This window comes from Crocodylus siamensis, chromosome 1 (genome assembly GCF_052110815.1).
Source record: "Crocodylus siamensis isolate JL-2025a chromosome 1, ASM5211081v1, whole genome shotgun sequence".
In the NCBI taxonomy this organism is placed as follows: Eukaryota; Metazoa; Chordata; order Crocodylia; family Crocodylidae; genus Crocodylus; species Crocodylus siamensis.
Window position 1 is genome coordinate 207,666,331 of NC_143395.1, and position 21,057 is coordinate 207,687,387.

General features: G+C 44.4%; 1 protein-coding gene across 1 annotated transcript in view; it reads left to right on the forward strand.

Moving 5' to 3' along the window:
* SPAG17 (sperm associated antigen 17) overlaps positions 1-21,057 on the forward strand; it is a 354,514-nt gene that overhangs the window by 232,762 nt on the left and 100,695 nt on the right. Inside the window, exons 24-26 of the mRNA XM_090053742.1 lie at positions 8,584-8,804; positions 10,914-11,034; positions 19,507-19,778. Coding sequence (XP_089909868.1) covers positions 8,584-8,804; positions 10,914-11,034; positions 19,507-19,778 — 614 coding nt within the window. The remainder of the gene's footprint in view (positions 1-8,583; positions 8,805-10,913; positions 11,035-19,506; positions 19,779-21,057) is intronic.

Consider the following 21,057-nt stretch of genomic DNA (forward strand, 5'->3'; position numbering starts at 1 on the left):
TAGAAGCAATTGCTTCACAAAACCACAGATAATATAATGTGTGTTTTGACGAAGATCTAACCAAAGCTTTTTGCTTCACTACATTTCAGAAGCCACTGAACACATCATACACATAAAAGTGAAACTCTCCTCTGAACAGAAAATAATCCCAGAGTTTTTCATCCCTTAAAATAAGCTTGCAATTGAATGCTTCTTTGTGTGGCTTATGGCAAAATATTTGGCTGACTTTACATCCAGTTTTAATTATTCAGAGATATTTTTAACATAAATTACTAAAAAAGGATGTCTTGTCTTGTGCCAGAATAGCATCCATACTTTGGTGGACTGTAAGGACGTGACACTATATGAAAGAGAAATGTTTTATTAAACCTTTACATGCCAGTTGTGATACAGTCTTTGTCAGAGAACTTATGTAAGTTCCTTACTCTAGCTTGAGTATAGCCTTCATATTAGACAAGATGCTTTAAAGCGCATAAGACTAATCTAATGCTCATTAAAACATTACCAAAAAACCAAGCACTGGGCTTCTGCATGTGCAGAAAATCTCCAGACTGTGATGGATCTCTTCACAGTAGTCTACCAAACCTTTGGCCTCTCTCTCAACCCTGAGAAAACTAAAGTGATCTGTCAGCCTGCTCCAGGCCATGAATTTATCCCCTCTCCTTAAATTACCCTGGAGGTAATTGAGCATTTCCCTTACCTTGGTACCCACCTCTCTCAGAGACTGAATATTGATAAGGAGATCCTACATGTAAACATGATTTATTGAAAAGAAATATTTACCATCCTAATTGATAAGGAGATCCAGCATAGGATGTGGTGCACAAGTGCCTTCTTTGGGAAATTGTTTTGGCATATTTTTATTGATTATGATTTCCAGAAGGACACCAAGATCAAGAACTACAATGCAGTTATCACTCCCACTCTTCTGAACGGCTATCGGGTGTGGGTGATGCCTGTCATTGTCATCTCAGAACCTGGAGATGCCTCCAGAAGATCCTGTGCATCAAAATGGGATGGTTGCTTTACAAATGCCAGCATCTTTGCTGAAGCCAGTACTACCAATATTGAGTCAGTGATTCTGAAACGTCTACTTCACTGGACTGGACATTATGTCAGACACCAGACTCTCAACTTTCAAAACAAATGCTCTACTCCCTGTTTAGTCATAGCCTGAGATCTCACAGCACCCAAAGGAAATGCTACAAGGATTTATTGAAGGCATAGCTCAAGAAAACAGACACCAACATCAAGATCTGGAGGAGCTGGCTGCTAAATGACTCCAGTGGTGCCACAACCTCAACCAAGTGACAGCCCATTTCAAGGTAAAGTGCCTTGCCCTCAAAGCAGAGAAGAGAGGGTGGAGGAAGGTAAAGGAGAGGAATCCTGTCCTACAATTTATTCTACCCTATGGAAAGGACTGAAACTTTTTTAGATGACTCCATGGCTCAAAGATTGGACTCTTAAGTCACCTAAAGACTCATGAATGGACCTGGTAAAAATCATTCTCAAATCATGGAATGACAAATGATGAGATTTCAACTTATTAGTTTGGGTTTTCATCTGTTGTCTTTGTTTGGATGAATTGGAATGTAACATGGTGATTGTGGGATAGGGATGGAGGAAAAGGCATAGCCAGAGCCTCAATGAAGATGACCAGTCCAATATGGTTGAAACAGCCCTTTTGGCTGAGGAAAGACTCAGGGAATTGGACCTGTTCAGCCTGAGTAAGAGAAGACCTGATGGCCACCTACAAGTGAATCGGGTGAACACAAAGATCTGGGGGAGCAACTCTTCAGGAGGGCACCTCAAGGGAGGAGAAGGACAAACAGACATAAGCTTATAGAGGGCAAATTCAGGCTAAACATAAGGAATGACTTTTTGTCTGTAAGGGTCACTAGAATCTAGAACACACTCCCACCAGAGGTGGTGCAGTCACCATCATTGGAGGTGTTCAAGAAGAGGCTGGGCAGGCACCTTGCTAAGCTTGTCTAAGCCCAATAACTTCCTGTCTAAAGCAGGTGACTGGACTCAATGATTCTATGGAGACCTTCCGGTTTTACAATTCTATGATTTTATTATTCTATTCTATGAAAATATCTGATTATATATTTATAAGGGCACATACCATCTTCCTGAGCATCGAAAAGCTCTCAGATGCTGCTTGGCAACTGGATTTTAATATCTGTGCCTCAATGTCCTCCTTGATAAAAATATGGGTATGAAGGGTCTTTATACAATCCATTCCCTGACAGCTGCTAAGAGGTTAAAGGAGAGAGTAGATATCTCCCAATCTCCCCAGCTACAGCTGATATGAGAACCAAAAATAGTTTGGGATAAAAGATTGCACAGCAGGCAGAGTGGTGTGGGTGTTGCTCCGGGAGAGACTCTTTAGCAGTGAATTGGCAGGAAGCCCTCTAAAAAGCAAGGCCACAAACCTCCCAAGGTTAAGAGAGAGGGAATGTAGTTTCTGGAAATCACTGGGACTTGGTTTAGGCCATTATGTAACACAATCCATAGATGATTCCTTGTTTTTTTAATTTGACATTCAAGGTTGTGCTTAAAGTTTTATTGTCAAAAATGGGTATTCTGAGGTCAGTGGTGGAATAAAGTGTTCTGCTGCAGGTTTTTGTGTCTTTCTGGAATTGATGTCATATTGATGTTCATTAACTCTTACATGTAGGGATCACCCTGTCTGCCCAATGTAGACAACAGAGAGGCACTGTAAGCAAATGGTAGCATATGACATTGATGCAGGAACAGGTGAATAAAACCCCAGATGTTATAAGCCATTTTTATTTGGTCCAGTAATGATGTGGTCCATGTTGATGAGGAGGTACAGCTGGCATCTAGATCTGGAGCAAGGTCTGGTCCCTTTGTGAAAATAGGCGGTGCCTGTCTCCGTTCAGTGATCCACTCCTGCACTGCCTTGGTGCATACGTCTGGTCTTGGATGCCAAGTAACTTAGTGTAAACCCCGGGAGGTCCTCTGCCACTTCCGGAGAGACCCCCAAACTCACCTGCCATGACTTTGGATAGATCTTCAGTGGAGGGGGCCTCCCATAGAGGATACCTCCAGAGTTGTCACGTCCGTTGGCGGATGTACATGGGGCTCCACCTCCCCTACACACTTTCCATACACCAACCCTCAAGATGAGCCTCAAGATCTTTGTACGGCTTGCCCTCTGATGATGTCCAATCTTTCTAGGCTCTGACTGGACCTGGAGGGGGTCTCTGGATGTTATGCTTCCAAAGGCATCCCTTCTAATACCCTGATGGTCCTAATGGACACCACCATTCACCACCACATCTCACGTTGTCTGTGTTTCCTGGTAGGAACCTCTGGCACAAGACCCAGCAAAAGAACGATGAGCGATCCTACACTAAGTAGGGAAAAGAAATGGAACAAAGAAAAAGACAAGGGAACAGGACTAGCACATTGGGAATACACACAAGGGAAATCCAAAAACAAGGAAGGAGGGGAGTCTGAAGAGAAAAGAAAAAGAAAAGAGAAGGGAAAACCATTGGGCCCAGCAGCCCTCCTTTCCCCTTAAACCAAGAGCCCTAGATGAGCATGTCTACCAGACTTGGCTCCACACTTCTAGCCCACTTGCCTCCACGTTGGCACGTCCGATTCCTGCCGGTGCTGGGTGCACCCGGTGTGGGGAACTCCTGCAGCCTCTTCAGCTCCCAGCATTCCTGCTCTCCCATCCTCTGAGCCAACTTTTGTCTTCTTCAGGTGGCATCTCCTGCTGGAGTTACCTGGCCCCAGCTGTAGATAAACACAGCTGATAAACTGCATAGGCGTCTCTTCCTGGCACGCTTCCTCATCCCTCCGGCATCCTAAAAGGGGAAGGTTTTGCTCTCTTTTATGTGTCCCAGGTTCCCCTGCAGGCGGGGTTCCTCATTCTCCCATTCTTATGTCCCTGGCATTAGGTAGTCTGCTGCTGGAGAGATGCTGTTTGAGGTTGAGGGGTTGCCTGTAAGCTGAGAGAGGTTTTTCTCCCATGGCTATCTTGAGATGCTGTCATTTTCCAGGAGTCATTGGAGGTCATTACTGTTGCATCTAAAATTTTCAAGCTGGGGGCTGTAGGTAACAACACCGTGTTGTCTTTGTTCTGGAATTAGTATTGTAGTAAGTTGAAGCAGGTTCAGAGGCTGGCTCCATTGATTAGAGCAACTACTGTTTTAGAGTTGTATTGTAAGTGTAGGAATCCCTGCTCCAGATACTTAAAGGTGTGTGTCCCAGTCAGTGGGATTGGAGCAGATATTGTTGTAATGTGGAGCTGTGCTGCAGATAATGGATTTAATGGTGTGCTTAGGATGAAAAGTGCTGACCTATAAGTGGCTATAGTGGTTGGTTTCTGATACAGTATGGTAGTGATATGGCCATTACAAGTTTGGAATCTTTTGCTTCCTTCATCATCTTTAAGTACGGAACAGAATATTGAGCTTGTTAAGTCATGAAATGAGATTCAGAACTAGTGTATAAAAGGATTGACATGACAACTCATTCAATCAATGACAAAACTAGTTTATTTATTACAAATATTCAATGTTAAATGAGCCTAAAGTAAAGCAAAGTCCAGTATATTTGTTAGGGTGGCTGTATTTGGATCTTGGGGAACATTGAATTTCAAGCTGAATAGAAGGCTATTCAGCTATGCTTATAACCTGTGGCCTAACCACAAGGCAGAATGGTATGTTAGAAGTAACCTTGCAAGTTGCTTAGGCAAGCATTTGCCTAACAAAAAAAAAACAAAACTGGGGTCAGGGTTTTAGGTGTGCGCTCATAGCAAAATGACATGCAAATAAGTGAAATGCATAGGTAATTGCATGCTAATGAAGTAAACAGTAAACGGAGGCGGAGCTTAAAATAGGAGGGAATATGTGTGGAACAAAGGCGAGACAAAGGTGGAGTAAATGTTAACGAGCATGAACTAAGGCATATAAATATGGAAAAAACTAATGTTTGGCACGGCTTCCCGGTTTGTTGCAGCTAGTCTGAAGCTGTTTCCATTTTGAATAAAGCTATTGAGCAATGTGTGCAGGTGATGCGTGATGGCATTGATCCGTTGTCTCCCTAGTCACTGGGTGTCACATGGAGTCGAGATCTAACAATATTTAGCTGTAAAAGTGATAGTATCTCACCAATACAGGCAAAGAGGTGGTCTCAGTCTTGTCAGCTTCTCAAGGCACGGATCCGTTCACTAGAAGATCAGCTGAACACAGTAGGAGTTCTTGCCAGAATGATTTCTCATTCTTGAAGCACACCCTGTTAGCTGTTTCATTCCTCTTTTATACCCTTTAGCTCAGCATTTTCAAAGTATTTTTGTAGCTGCGTAAAAGAAAAATCCAGGCAATAATAACAGGAAGGTCCTATTTTCAACTGTTCAGTATTTGTTAGCAGAAAGGTCAATTTTTGACTGAACTATCTTATTCAGTGACAGGAGGTTATCAATCTCTAATGAGCTGAAACATTAGGAAATGGATTAATGACCAGGAAAAACACAAAGCATTTCTGAACAGTTGTCCTTGGAAGATTAAGGGAACCACGGAGGCAAAACAAGAGTAAATCAGGAGGAGTCACCTATCAAAGCCCATATGGAAAATATCTCTTCCTACATGTAAACATGATTTATTGAAAAGAAATATTTACCATCCTAATTAATAAAGAATAGCTATTTCACACAGTTATATACCAGACACATAGGAGTCTGCTTAAAATCATCATAAATATAGTAAAATAAGCTGGAACTCATCCCACATTATTTCTTTTCAGAAGATCTAGCCTCAAACTTACATCCTCTTGCACTATACAACTGTCATCAATATTTTGTATTTTAACATTTGTGAGTAGGCCCAGCTCAACACTTGAGTTTCACAGTCATCATGCTGAACAGAGCATTAAGGGAGTTTCAGACTATTGATTCAGTCCTATTCCCATATGCCACAGGAGCTTCCAGCTACTTGAAAGCTGAGTAAGAGCAGCCTGGGCGCCCGGCTGGCAGCAGCTACCCAGCGCTGGTGCCGGCTGCAGCCAGGAGGCTCCAAACAGCTGTGCCGGGCTCCACAACTCTGGTATCAGCTCCATGCTGGCAGCAACTGTGTGCACACCTAGGAGCAGACAGCGGGGCAGCGTAACCTGCCCCGAAGTGCCCATGCAGTTGCCACCAGCATGGAGCTGATGCTGGAGCTATGGATCCCAGCACAGCTGTTTCCAGCCTGCCCACTGCTCACTGCAGCTGCCCAGAGCCAAGGCTGACTGCAAACTCTGGAACCCTGCTATCACCTCTGTGCTGGGAGCGGGGGAGAGACTGGGGCTGCGCTGCCTCAGGCCCCTCCACCACCACCCGTTCCAACCCAAGGGTGCACACGCTGGTACGGAGCTGTGCCAGAGCCCGGAGCCTGGCACAGCTGTTTGGAGCCTCCTGGCTGAAGCCGGCCCCAGCTCTGAGTAGCTGCTGCCAGCCAGGAGCCTGGGCTGCTCCCAGCAGGCAGCTGGGATGCTGCAAGTGCTACTGGGAGCCGCCCGGGCTCCTGGCTGGCAGCAGCTACCCAGAGCCGGGGCTGGCCGTGGCATACTGAGCAAAATGGCCTCATGTGCCATGCTTAGTATGCATGCCGGGGGTTGCTGACCCCTGCTCTATGAAAACACTGCTTCTTTTCCCATCACACTCCCCTGCTTTATCCTCACACAACTATTTCCAATTTGGGAATTCCCTATACCTACATGATGCATTTATGTTTACCACAGACCTTGAAGTGTGCATCTTGTGCAGCTGCCCTCTTATCCCCTGCTATACCTAAGTTACATTAACATCATATGGACACATGAGAAGGTATCTCTAAAGAAATGCCACCAGTACTTTAACAGCTGTCCATCAAACTGACTCTGGAGTACTTCTCTCAGTAAATTTGTTTCCTAGACACCACAGTGAAAGTTTGTAATGGCCATATCACCACCACATAGTATTCCTACATGTAAGAATGAATGAATACCAATCTAACATCACTTCCAGAAAGACACACAAACCTATGGCAGAACACATTACCCTCCTGGGACCTTCCATCACTGTCCTGAGAATAGTTGTTCTTTAACAATAACACTACAAAAGCAAACTTGAATGGGAAGTACTGAAACAACAAATCAGCCATGGACTGGATTGTGTTATGTATGATCTAAGCCAATAGTGCCTGATCTTTTCACTCTGCAAACTGGATACGTAGTGCCAAGTCCTTCCACAGGCTGAATCTGGTCAATGGGCCCAATCTGGCTCGGGGGTTGCTCAGATCAATCCTGATTTGTCTGCCTGGGGTGGGGCAGCCCTAATCTAGACAAGCAGAGTGGCGAGGGGCAAAGTAACCCCGATCTGGATGTGGTGAGAGGAGCAGCCCAATCCAGATACAGTAGGTGGGGCAGGGCAACCCCAGTGTGGACATCCTGGCTTTGGGATAGAGTAGCCTTGATCTGAATGTGGGCTGGGGGAGCGGCAAAAGCAGCCCAGCCCCAATCTGGACACATGGGAGGCCTGGAGCAGAACAGCCTTGATCTGGGGTAGGGGAGCAGCCTGGCCTGATCTGAATGCTCAGGGATTGGGCCTAGCTCTAATTCCACTGTGTGGGCAATGGCCCAGCAGGGCTGGATCTGGCTGTGTGGAGCTTTCACTGCTTCCCACTGCCAATTTTTCTGACCTGTGGGGATGCCCAAGAGCTGGAGATCAAGTACTGCTGGGCTAAGGCAAGACTACATATTCTTATCCCATTACGTGGATTAGTTTTTATAACTTGTGTCCCTCAGTGGGTTAACAGTTTTGTTTCTCTCTTGTCCACTTTGTCTCTCCCACTTTGTCTCTCCTTTTTCCTCCCCCTTCCCTACCTTTTGTATTCCACCTTTATATTCCAATTACTGGTTTCTATTTTGAAGCTCTGCTTCTGGCAGTCCCATAGCATCTGATAAAGTAAGCCACTATGTATAAAAGCTTATGCATCTATGATTTAGTTATGAATGCACATCTACCTTGCTTTCTGGGTGTTTTTCATTCATGACAGACTTCTTGAAAGAACTGAGGTTCTGTGGAACACAAGAGCCTCAGTCTTGCTTATGTCTAGGACAGTAGTTCATCCACAGAAGAGGCTTACATATTTGTTCATGCATTTAACCCCTATTTAGTTAAGGCTTCTGGTTTTGTCACTGAAAAGGAGTAACTTGAAGAATGAAGGCTTGTCAGGAACAAAACATGTTTATTTACAGGTACACAACTTTTTCTACTGCAGAGCTGTCCATCTCATGCCCCATGAACTATATGAGGCCCATGAGGGGTTAACTTGTGGCTCCCAGACTCCCACCTATTTACTCTACAACCACTGGCACACTGAATATTGCCAGCTACAACATACTAAACCAAGGTCTCTGGGCTTCCTCTCCCTCCTCCAGCATTTACTTTCTACCCCTGCCTCAATATAGGCCATGGCTTGGGGAGCTGAGAGGGAAGTGAGGGTGCCCACCAGGCATATGATCTACAGCCATTTAAAAGTTGGGCATCCCTGGCCTATTGCATAATAAATATTACTTCCCCTCCAGATGACACAGACCCTGACTTGGCAACAATTTTGAATATCCCTTCTGTACATATTCCGACTGTTGCTCCCACTCTTGCTCCTGTTGCTGCTTCAACTTCTTCAGGAAAAAGCAACAAATCACTCAAGCAAAAATCAGCAAAATCCATGCCATCTGCCAAAGTGAGCCATGTCAAAGTGGTGTCTTCATCACCAGAAGATCTTTCAAAGCGGGAAGAAAAAATGGTAAGAGAATATTCACCAGTAAGTAGTACAATGAATTTGTAATATAGCCATAAATCACAAATAAGAGTTAACTGAAGAGTTAACTCAGCAAAAGAGACAGAGATAGTTGGCATAGTCTTCCTTCAATGCCATTGTTTAATCAAATAAATAGTGGATCAGAGTGGCCCAACCTAGCCTAGTCATTGACTAAGACTACAGGGAGATAAAAAATTTTTATCATGCCTGCAACTTTCTCTGCCTTGATCATTTATTAGATCTGATTAAAAATAATGGGGAAGCATTTTATAAATTATTATGATTTTTCCCGTTTTTCAGAACAAATGTGTCTAGAGTCTAAGCTTATGTTACATTCAACTCCATTGAATGGCTAAAATCTTAGAAAATAAACCAGAGACACCCAATCCTGGTTGCAGTATAAGTCCCTTGTCTTGGATTTCATCAGCTTCCCCCGCATAGCCTCTATGACTTGCATGACTTAATGAAATTAGGAAAAGCAAGTTATCACAAGACTTTCAGACTTAATTTGTTGAAAATATAATAAAATAAAACTAGGGTGTAATGATCTAGCATCAGGGCCTGCCTACCTGTTTTGATTTCAATATTACTAACACCACACTTAGCACTAGTCAGGTCTTAGCTGAACTCATATGTCCAGTTTCAGGCACTGCATTTTAAGAAGGATCTTACAAGACATACAAAATTGCTAGCTTGTGTAGTAGAAGCAGTTTAATCATGGTGGAGTGGAGTTCCATACAGACTAGTTTATCCTGCTTCTCACTACTTTCTCTGGCTTTTCTGATTTTGGCATCCAAACTAGCTTACTAGCTTAGCAACAGTGGGCAACTCTTTTCAGATCACAGGCTGGAATGACCCAGCTTAGATCAGAAGCAGGTGGGTGCTGGAACCCATCTATCACTGTTGCTTCTCCTCACTGCAGTCTGGGGAAATATCTTGCCACCACTATTTCTCCCTGGCCACACTTACATGACACACTGACTACGCAGTAGTTCATTGCCACTGCCCAGTAGCATCGCATGACACAAAGCATGACACAACGCTACTGTGCAGTAGTAATGAGTTACTGCACAACCAGCTTCACCAAAAAGCCATGTGATGATGCTACTGCATAGCAACTCTGGTTACTTCACATTCGTTTAGTACTTGTGTATGCAAGTACTAAATGACTGCTCAGTAACACTGCATGGTCAGCATCTCGTCTTGATGCAGCCACAAAATGTCACAGTCTACACGTGTGAAGGTATTAAGGCACAATAAACTAATTAACTCCACTGTCCCCAGCAGTACTATCCTATGATGGAGTAAATAGGTGCACTTAAATGCATGTGTAGATGCTGACCACAGGCGCAAATTGTGCCAGGTCAGCACAGCCAGCCGGGGGGGACCTCTGGTTTCTGCCAGACCTTCTGCCACCTGACAGCACCACCCAGAATCCAGGGCTGACCTTCTGTCCCCTTTGTCAGCCCAGGGCTACTCTGCCCAAGTTCAAATTGCTGCTGTCTCAGGCGTATGTGTAGATGCTGTGCCCAGACACATTTAACTTTGGCTTATAGTACTCCAGAGTTGATTGCTTTGCCCTAATTGCACTTATAGATGTACCCACTGTTACTGAATCAAGTTAGAGCTACCCCCAGTCTTTATATGGGTCTGAAGTAGCATAACATCTAACACAATGTGCAAATTAGTGAAATAACTCAACAGAAAAGAGTAGTTAGCAAGGACTTTTCTTTAAAGATCAGTGTAACTATCATTTATAATTTAACAATTAAAGAAAATAAACAAAGGACATCTACAGCTGCAATATATATGGCTCTCTATACAAAGGAGGGGCCGGGGTGACTCAAGCACTCAGGTTGACAGTCCAGAAGTCATAAATTCAAGGCATAGCAGAAGTGCTTACAGAGCAGCCCTGTCCAATGATTCTGTACACTCAGTTAAATACCTTATTATATAAGGACATAAAAAGGAAGGACAGCAGGGGATATTAAACATAAATAAAGTAAGTGACAAAATCAGGATAATAGTTCTTCCGATGCACTTAACAAAATCAACATTTTAAAATGTTTCATAAAATTAATCTATATTCTCTAGGTGGAAACAGAAGAACCAGCTTCCCACACACAAGCAACACCAGATATCCCTACTTTTCAGAGTCTGAATGTCTCGTGCCCCAATGGGCTGGTCTTGACCTTCCTCAGTCAGAATTCCAGAGGTTAGTTTTGTGGAGCACAAATGGATTAAGTATGTTTTGCATAAAAGAAATCATAAAGGAATCATAAAAAAAAGATGGATTACTTCTGTTTAGACAATTTTAGACATGACTGGAGGAAAGTTATGATATCTAATACAGCAAACCATTCTCTAAATATTGCTACAGAAAACAACATTATGAATTGCTTGGCAAATAGGATGCAAACAAAGAGCTACAGCAAAAGGGATTCTCGTTGGAAGCAATGACCCCAAAAAGGACTAGGAGGTCTTGTTGGACAATTGGCTGAACATGAGCCCAGGCATGACAATGTGGCCAAAATGGCTAATGCAATCCTTGTACACACAAACAGGGGAATCTGTGATGTAGCTGCGCTAATGCATAGTAGTGCAAGTACATACTTTTCAGGTTATGCCTAATGCTCAGTAGCCTATTCTACTGCACATTAGTGTATTAGCATGGTTTTTTATGCTCCACTTTAATATACAGTAAAATAGGCTGTTAACACACACGTAGGTGTACCCTATACTTATGCAAATTAAGTACCCAGAACTATTCAGAAGTAGCCAGTTGGTAGTTACTGAATAGATGATTCTTTTTTGCATGAGCTAGGGAATAAGCCTCTACTATGGCTGCAGAATCACAAACATTTACAATTTGAGAGCAGAACTAATCAGAGCTCAGGTAGAGAGAGTAAAACAAGGGTTTGTTACCATCCAGTTGGGCTCAGTGGATAATCTTGATCAAGACATACACATAATGTTTGCTGGAGTCAGATGCCAAGTTCTAACACTCATGATGACTTTCCTGATCCTTTGCATCCAGTAATATAGACCCTGAATCCCTTGCAGGGTCAAGCCCCTAATACATGAAATATTGTGCCATATTTTTCAAGTCAGATGTTTTCCCCCTCATTCCTGTATAGAAGAAAATGTAATAGAAGCCTTTAATTCCAGAGTTTTTAGTAGAGGCTCATTGACTTAATATATTATTTTATTCACATTATTTTGAAAGATTATACTAAATTTATACCTTGTCCTATGCTTATTAAATTTAAATTTCATTTTAACATGGTTTATTTTTTAAGGAAAACTGGATTATAATTTACATTTTAAAAAATCCAATCTAATTTTTTAAAATATCTGGGTTTTTTTAAATCATCAATTTTTATTCACCCTGGTCCAGAAACAAAGAATGATGTTTATAAATTGGAAGGGATTCAAAGAGAATCTAAAAGAATGGTACAGGAGTTTGAAAAGGTGCCATCAGGTAAGAGGCTTCTAGAGTGCAGTCTGTTTAACTCAACAAAGAGAATGTTAGTAGGTGACTTGATCTCAGTGTGTGGATGAGTCTACACAAGATGCTGCTGCATAGTGGTTACTGTGCATTTATTTAGTACTTATATAAGCAAATACTAAATAAATGCGCAGTAACAAGAGTTACTGTGCAGTAGTGCCAGCAAATGCCTTTTAAGTGATCCTACTGTGCAGTATCCTGATACTACTGCTCAATAGCATTGTGGCACAGTTTTTGCCACACAGTGCTACGTCTCAGTAGTATCAAGTTACTGTGCATTCAGCATCTCATGTAGACATGCCCTGTACATGGGAAACAAAGGTTGCAACTATGCATATATTAAGGTTCTTTTCCTAATGTGCATTAATTATAGTACCTCCAATGTAAAGTACTAAAGTAATGTGTATTAGGGTGCCTTAATATGCAGTAATGAATGCATGAGTTTTTTTAAGTGACAATGCGCAGCAGCCTATTTCACTGCACGTTCACATAATGGCGCAATTTACATGATGCTTTAAAGTGCAATAAAATAGGCTACTCTGTATTAAAGTGCACATGTAGACATACCCAAAAATTTAATAATAGAAGGCCCATAAATATAGCAGACAAAGGTATAAGAAGTGTCCAGAACTTGAGGCTAGATCAAGATTAGGTATAAATATTTAACAGTGAGCACAGTTGTCCATTGGAACAACTCATCAAGAGTTTCTGTCTCACAGGCAAACTTTAAACCAGAAGTCAATATGTTTCTACAAGGTAAGTTGTAATTGACCAGGGAATTAATTGAGGGAAGTCCTATGCCCTGTATTGTAGAAGAAGTGAAGGTGCATAATCACAATGATCTTTTTTGGCCTTCTAATATACAACTTGCTTTCTGAAAAATTTGTTCTGTGCAGCCAATCAAGGTAGTTGACAACTCACTTTTCTGTGCCTGGCCTATTATGTTGTTGCAGTGATTGAACTTAGATTTCTTAGCTTTCATAGACATTAGGGCCGGAAGGGACCTCGGAAAATCATTGAGTCCAGCCCCCTGCCCCAGGGGCAGGAAGTCAACTGGGGTCATAGGATCCCAGCAAGATAAACATCCAAATTTCTCTTGAAGGTGTTCAAAGTAGGTGCTTGAGCCACCTCCGATGGCAGGCTATTCCAGACCTTGGGGGCTCGAATAGTGAAGAAATTCTTCCTTATGTCCAGCCTGAAATGGTCTTGCAGGAGTTTATAACAGTTCAACCTTGTCATCCCTTGGGAGGCTCTGGTGAACAATTGTTCCCCCAGATCCTGGTGAACACCCCTGATAAACTTATCGGTGGCCATCAGATTGCCCCTAGACTGTGCTTTTCCAGGCTAAAGAGTCCCATAACTCTCAGCCTGTCCTCATAAGATCTGTTTTCCTGATCTTTGATCATATGTGTGGCTCTTCTCTGGACTCTCTCAAGCTTCTCCACATCCTTTTTGAATTGTGGAGCCCAAAACTGGATGCAGTACTCCAGCTGCGGCCTCACCAAGGCCAAGTACCATGGGTGAATGACGTCCTGGGATTTGCTTGAGAAACATCTATGGATACAAGCCAGCGTTTTGGTCGCTTTACTAGCTGTAGCATCACATTGAAGGCTTATGTTCATCTTGTGGTTAATGATGACCCCCAAGTCCCTTTCATCTGTAGTGCTATCCAATGTAGCACTGCCACGCCTATAAGGATGCTGCAGGTTTTTCTTCCCAGGGTGGAGAACCTTGCATTTTTCAATGTTAAACATGATCAGGTTCCCATTTCCCAGGTTCATCCGCCCATTTCCTGAGCCTGTCAAGGTCAGCCTGGATCGCCCTCCTGTCCTCAGGTGTGGATGCTTTAGCCCAAAGTTTGGTATCATCTGCAAACTTGGCCAGTGCACTTCTGACTCCAATGTCCACATCATTAATAAAGATGTTGAACAATATAGGTCCAAGGACAGAGCCTTGAGGGACCCCACTGGTCACAGGACACCATGATGATTGACTTCCATCAACCACCACCCTCTGGGTCCGACCACAGAGCCAGTTCCCCAGCCAGTGGATCGTGGTGGACCCAAGGCCGCAGTTGGCAAGTTTTGCCAAGAGGTGATCATGGGATACCAACTCAAAGGCTTTTTTGAAGTCAAGATATACAAGATCAATCTCCTCTCCCTTGTCCAGGTGATAGGCCACCTGTTTGTAAAAGGAAATAAAATTGGTCAAGCAAGACCTGCCCACAAGAAACCTGTGCTGGCTATCCCTCAGTATATTGCCATCAGCCAGTCTGTTAAGAATGGCCTCTTTGATAATCTTTTCTAAGATCTTCCCTGGGATAGAGATCAGGCTGATGGGCCTGTACTTTGCCGGATCCACTTTCCACCCTTTCTTGAAGATAGGCACTACATTGGCCTTCTTCCAATCTTTGGGCATTTCACCAGAGCACCAGGAGTTCTTGAAGATCCATGCCAGTGTCTGAGCTATGATGCTAGCCAGCTCCTTGAGTATTCTGGGGTGTAAATTTTCAGGGCCGGCTGACTTGAAGGTGTCCAGCTTCTCAAGGTGCTCCGTCACAAGGTCAGCATTCATGAAAGGCAAGGAATATCCCTCACCTGGGCCTCCCTGTCCCGTAATGGGCAGGGGGTCCCATGGGACTGATGAAAGACTAATGCAAAGTACCCATTTAATAGGTTGGCTTTTTCCTGGGCGTCAGTTTTCAGTTGTCCCATCTGGTTTAGCAGGGGTCCAGTGTTGCCCTCGCTTTTCCTCTGGCTCCCCACATATCTAAAAAAGAAGTTTTTATTATCCTTGATACTTGTAGCTAGTTGGAGTTCCGTTGCAGCCTTGGCCTTCCTGGTTTACTCCCCGCAGATCTGGACCAGTGCAGAATATTCCTCCTTGGAGGTGGATCCTGTCCTCCATCCTTTGTAGGTCTTTCTTTTTAGCCACAGGAGGTCTGCTAGTTCCCTGGAGAGCCAAGGGGGCTCCTGTGCCCTTTTGCTGCATTTCCTCCAAGATGGAATAGCATTAGCTTGTGCATCAATGATAGCTCCCTTGAGGAGCAACCACTCTTCCTGAACTCCCCTCCTCTTAGGGTCGTGGTCCCTTGGGGCCTCACTGTCTCAGGGCACTAAGGTGCCTGCTCCTATAAGAGCAGAAATTGCCTGGGGAGAAAGCCCAAAGAACCAGACAGGACCCCGGGTGCAGGTTACCATGGCAGCAGGCTAACGAGCCAATTAGCCTGCACCTGCACCTGCACCTGGTCAGCTGGCCAGAAAAGGCAGGGCCCTGGGCCCATATAAACCACAGGGCTGGGACTAGGGAGTTCAGTTCCATTCCAGCAGCCAAAGGGGAAGGAGCCTTCCAGGGAGGAATAGCCCAGAGACGCTACAACTACCCAATATGCTGCACATAGGACTAATGAGGTACCCTTGCCTACTAGACACTTAATGCTAGGGAAGATGTTGGATTCTTTTAAAAGGGGCAGAAGCACACCCTTAACTTTTCTGTTATGTTATAGCCCAGGGGCTCATGTTTTGTTTGCTGTTTTGTAATACCGGAGGACCCGGCTAAGGCTATTTGGGAAGGAAAAGGCCTCACTGGGGACCCAATATAGTGTGGGAAACCCCAGCACCGGTGTGGGTGCAGCGTTTGGGGGTGAACCACCCCCCAGTGCTGGTGTGGGTGCAGCATTTGGGGGTGAACTGGCCCCCAGTGCCAGAGGGCGCAGTTGCAGAGGCTGGCCTAAGCTGAGGCTGCAACTCAAGGAGACAACATTGGTATGACATCTGCGAGGCTTAGGGTGTGGTAAAGAAGCAGTTCTGGAGCCACGCATCTAACCCATAAGGCTGAGGGTGCCCCAGTAGGCACCCATTTTGAGCGGGATCCAAAACAGGATTCAAGAACTTTTGAGGTTCAGGGGGGTCCAGCAGGACCGTGTCCAGACAACAAGATCAAGGGCAGCCTCCCTTTATTATAATTAGAGCAAAGACCTGGCAGGAAAGAAAGAGGGTACCCATTAGGCTGGACTGACATGGTCAAGGGGATATAGGGGTATCATGGTCATCCCTGAAGACCCCATCCCGTGACACTCACCGGCAAGCCTCCTGAGCTTGTCAGAGTCAACTGTCCTGAAGTCAAGGACTTCAATATTCCTGACTGACTTGCCAGCTTTATGGCAGATGGTGAAGATGATCAGCTCGTGTTCACTGTCACCTAGCTTCCCATCAATTATTAGGTCACTGATTAGGTCATCCCTGGTTGCCAGTACCAGGTCGAGCAGCACTTCACCTCTCGTTGGCCCGTAGACTTCTTGTGTCAGACAGAGGTCATTCATGCATGAGAGGAAGCTTTGCAACCGCTCGGATTTAACCAAGCGCTCTTCCCATGAGATATCTGGGTAGTTGGACTCTCCCATGACAACCATGGACTGGGAGCATGCAGCCTCAGCCAATTCCCTGGCAAATTCCTGGTCAAGCTCCTGACTTTGGGTGGGAGGTCTGTAATAGACTCCCACCATTGTGTTCCCTGTGCCCTGTTCCCCAAGCATTTTAACCCAGAGGGTCTCCAGTCATCCACCCTGGTCACCAATGTCAGCTTGTAGGGACGCGTAGCTCTCCTTGACTTTGAGTGGAGAAAAGGGGCAAGGGTGTAGCTCTCTCTCTCTCTCCTGTACAGGGTATAGCTGTCTATACCCATGGTCCAGTGGGCTGGAGTCCCACCAGGTCTCTGTTATCCCTGTGACATCATAATTATTTGTGTTAAGCAGGAGGACAAGTTTATTACCCAAGCTCCTGACATTCGTGTACAGGCAGGCAAAAGTCAACTTCAATGCATTTTTAATCATTGCACCAGCATACCATTGCACACAATGTAAACTCCAGTGAATCTTGGCTGCTTGTAATATCCATCATAAGTTATAGTATATAGAAGTTAAATATGTGCACCAAATGGTACCAACCAGCACAGTGGCTTAGATTACTGATATGCAATCTGAGTTACTAGGGGGGAAAAATCATGTCTCGCTTTTATTTTCAGGTCTTCTTTTACTTCCAATATTTTCCTGTTTGAGGTATATGCAATCAGATAAGTTTGGCATGAGATACAGTGGAGAGGAATTTTGAACAAATCATATTCAGCATAGGATTTTGAGTCAATAATACTTATCAGTTGTGCAGTTTCTTTAAATAGTTGGCTGCTAAACATGGGGTTACTATGAATCCTCTTGTCTGCATCTGAGGCCCCCTCTACACAATAAAGGTATTGTGCAATTTACTGGTTAATTGCACAGTTACCTTGAGACCAGCTACAAAAGCAAAGTAGCTATCATACCATAAAGCTCCAACCAGCTATAAAGTTAAAGCTCAAAAATGTGTATATTACCTTTATAGCTAGTTACTATCAAGCTTTAATTTGCACATGTAGGAGGGTCTCCCCTGTGGCTGAGAGCCCTGTCAGCTGACAGGACTCCAAGCTGCAGGAGTACACCATGACTGGTCTGGGCTGGAAATCGCACAACTGGAGGGACTAGCAGCTGCCAACTCTAGATCCTGAAAGCACCCTTCAGCTACCAGGACCCAGAGTCCTGCAGCTGCAGACATTAGGTTTCCACAGCATGCCTTTTGATGCCATGGTCCAGCTGAGTCTTGGTAGCCACAGGGTGTGGATGAGACCTCCCAGCCCCAGGAGTGCATGGAACCCCCCAGGGCTATGAGACACAGCTGCCTCAATCCTCTAGCTGCAAGGATTTCATGGACCACCAAGGCTGGAAGATTACAACAGTTGGGTGCCCAATGCACATCTAGGACTGAGTGACGCAAGTGGCTGGGAGTCCCTCAGCCAATGGGGCTTTCAGCCATGGGAGCTTGCTTCTTGCCAGTGCAGGGGGAGCCCAGGTTCAGTGCAGTATGCATGGTATGGTAGGAGGTATGATTGTGTGTATTGTACATTAGATCCCATTGAGCCTTTAAATGCATGGGTAGAAAGGGTCTAATTAAATTCTTTGTTTCAGAAACTGCATCTGTTTTTTTTTTTATGTTTGTAAAGCATCAAACAGCTTGATAGCATTTTTTTTTAGTAACATTTCTCACCAGTGTTGACAGAGTATAGACATGGTGGATGATTTAGTGTGTAGTAAATTGACTTTTCTATATAATGAAAACGGAGCAGACATACAATGTATAGCCCTATTATATACTAAATTGCTCAAATCCAAGGTAAAGTTACCCCCTTGAAAACTGTATAGTACCTTTATTATATGGGAAAGTCACTATGTGGATTATGTTGTGTGTTCATTCCCTAGTCAATTTAATCCCAGGGAGTATGTCTATACGTGCACCCTTAAAGTGACATAAGGTGATTTACATCACATTAGTCACCATATTTAAGATGCATTAAGAATTCTGCTTGGCTCAGCCCGGGGAGGCTGGGTGCAGGTCAGGCAGGCAACGCAGGGAAAGCCACACCAGGCACTGGAAGCAGACACGGTCCCAGCCTGCCTGGGGTGAGCTGAACAGAGACCCCAGTCACTGATACCACCTCTTCCATGGGCAGTATCCTGCCAGCAGGTAAGCTGCGTGTTTGCCTGGGGCAGAGGTGGCTGCAGAAGAGAAAGCAGCTCTGGATCCTGGGGTCAGATACAGTCACAGTCTCCCTACTGTACCGGGCAGGAGCCCCATTGCAGGCTTCTGAGGGTTCCTGAATCCCGGGCAGGCAGTGAGATATCCTGCCCCTGCCGGGCTGCATTTCCCAGCCAGCAAACCTGCCCTGAGGCAGAGGCACTGTGGAGCCACTAGTGGATGAAATACTCGCTGCCACCTTTTTCTTCCTGGCAGCACCAGGCATCAGAGCACAGCCCAGGGAGCTGGGGTCTGGCTGTCCAGGGTGCTGACCAGGGCAGGTTGCAAGGGCGTATGCCCAGTGAGTTGCATTCAAGTGGCTTAAGTTTAGGGGTGTGTAAATTCACATGTAGACACACCCAGGGTAGCTGTTTCTTCAGTGCAAACTAGCTTCCTCCACTACCTAGTGGGCAGCCAGCTCAGGAGAGCTGGTCATGTGTCCACTTTTTAATATAGATTAAAAGACTGGATAAATTACTTAATAGTAATTATACTGTGTGGCCACACTTTTAAATGAAGTTGGGCTTCTTTGAAACTGTTATTAACATGCTGTTAAATATTACAACTTTGTTCTCAGATATGAAAGATGAAGCCAAGGCAAGTAGTGAACCAAAAGCAGCTGAAGCCAAGGAAGGAAAACTGAAGGAAAATGAATCCAAGGAATGTGTGGCCAAGGCAGAAGAGGCCAAGCAACCTACTCTGCAACTCCTGGTTAGACAGAGTTATCCCCTACGTATGAAGTATTCCCATCAGTACAAATCAATGAAAAAAACAATAGAACAAGAGATGTCTAGGGTCATCACCAGCCAAGGCACTGTCATAAAGTACATGTTGGATGGATCTACCCAGGTACAGTAACAGAGTTAGAATAGAAGTGGGTTACCTGAGCAATGCAAGTAGATGTGGAATATTGTTTCTGTCTGTAGCTAGTGTTCATGAATAGGGGAAAAAATGATTTCACATGCTTTTGGTAAAGTGACCAACTAAAAGTGTTTTTAATTGTAGCTGTGTTGATCAAGGACATAGGCACATTTTGTTGGTCTAATAAAAGATTTCACATCTAAAAGTGTGGTCCAAGGACACTCAAGCCATGTCTGTGATGCAAACGTATTGTGTCAGACAGTGTGGTCCCCAAACATACCTCACTTCTCTTTGTGGGCTTCCTCCTGAACTACAAGCAGCATAGCTATGTGTGCATGGTGATGTAAATAGGCTAATTAGTATGTGGGTGGGCTAACCAGCACTGACTTGCAGTTCAGGAGGCAGCTCACATAAAGTAGTGCATTGTGCTTCAGGGCATCTTTATATAATGCAATAAATTTGTACTCCAAACATGCCATCACAGGGCATATTTAATCCAGATAGTCAAGGGTGGTCAAGTATTCTCATCTTGCACGCACAAGATGCATGTGTACTAACAACTGAATAGACATGGACAGCATATCTCAAAAACCCAAGTACTATAGGGTAAGTAATGTCTTATTTTTCTATGAGCTGCTTTGGCTGACTTTTTTTTTTTTTTTTTAAATAGGGACTACAAACTTCAAAAGTACCCACTTCAGGACAAAGACCTGTACATAAATCCTTGTATGCTAGCAGCTCTGGAAGAACTTGCCCATAAAAACATCCACAATTTAAATAGAATTATCTTTATTTTTACTTTTATACTGGCACCTTGTAATTGAATATGCACGCAGCTTTTATATTTGTACTGTAACTGCTGCCAGTGCCATCTTGTCCTGATACTCATTCCTCTTTCAGTAGCTCACTCTGCAAAATTCTTTTGTCTCTTTCTCTGCGATTGTACACCTTCCATTTTATTTACTTTACTAGCTAGTTGCCTATCAAGAATGATGCATTTCAGGGAGTGTTTACATGCCCCCCGCCGCATACCCTTTCGTTCACCCTTCAGGGCCGGCCATGTAAAGACTCCCTCCACTGCCGCCGCCTCCTCCTTCTCCAGCATCCAGTATGAGGGCTCCCTCCCGCTGTCTGCTTCTGCCTGTCAGCAGGGCTTTCCCCTGCCTCCCATTCCTTCCTCCCACCTCCACCTTCCCACCTTTTAAACCCTCCCCTCCCCTCCCTTCTCTGCTTCCCTCCCTTCCTTGCTTCCTGGCCTCAACAGCTG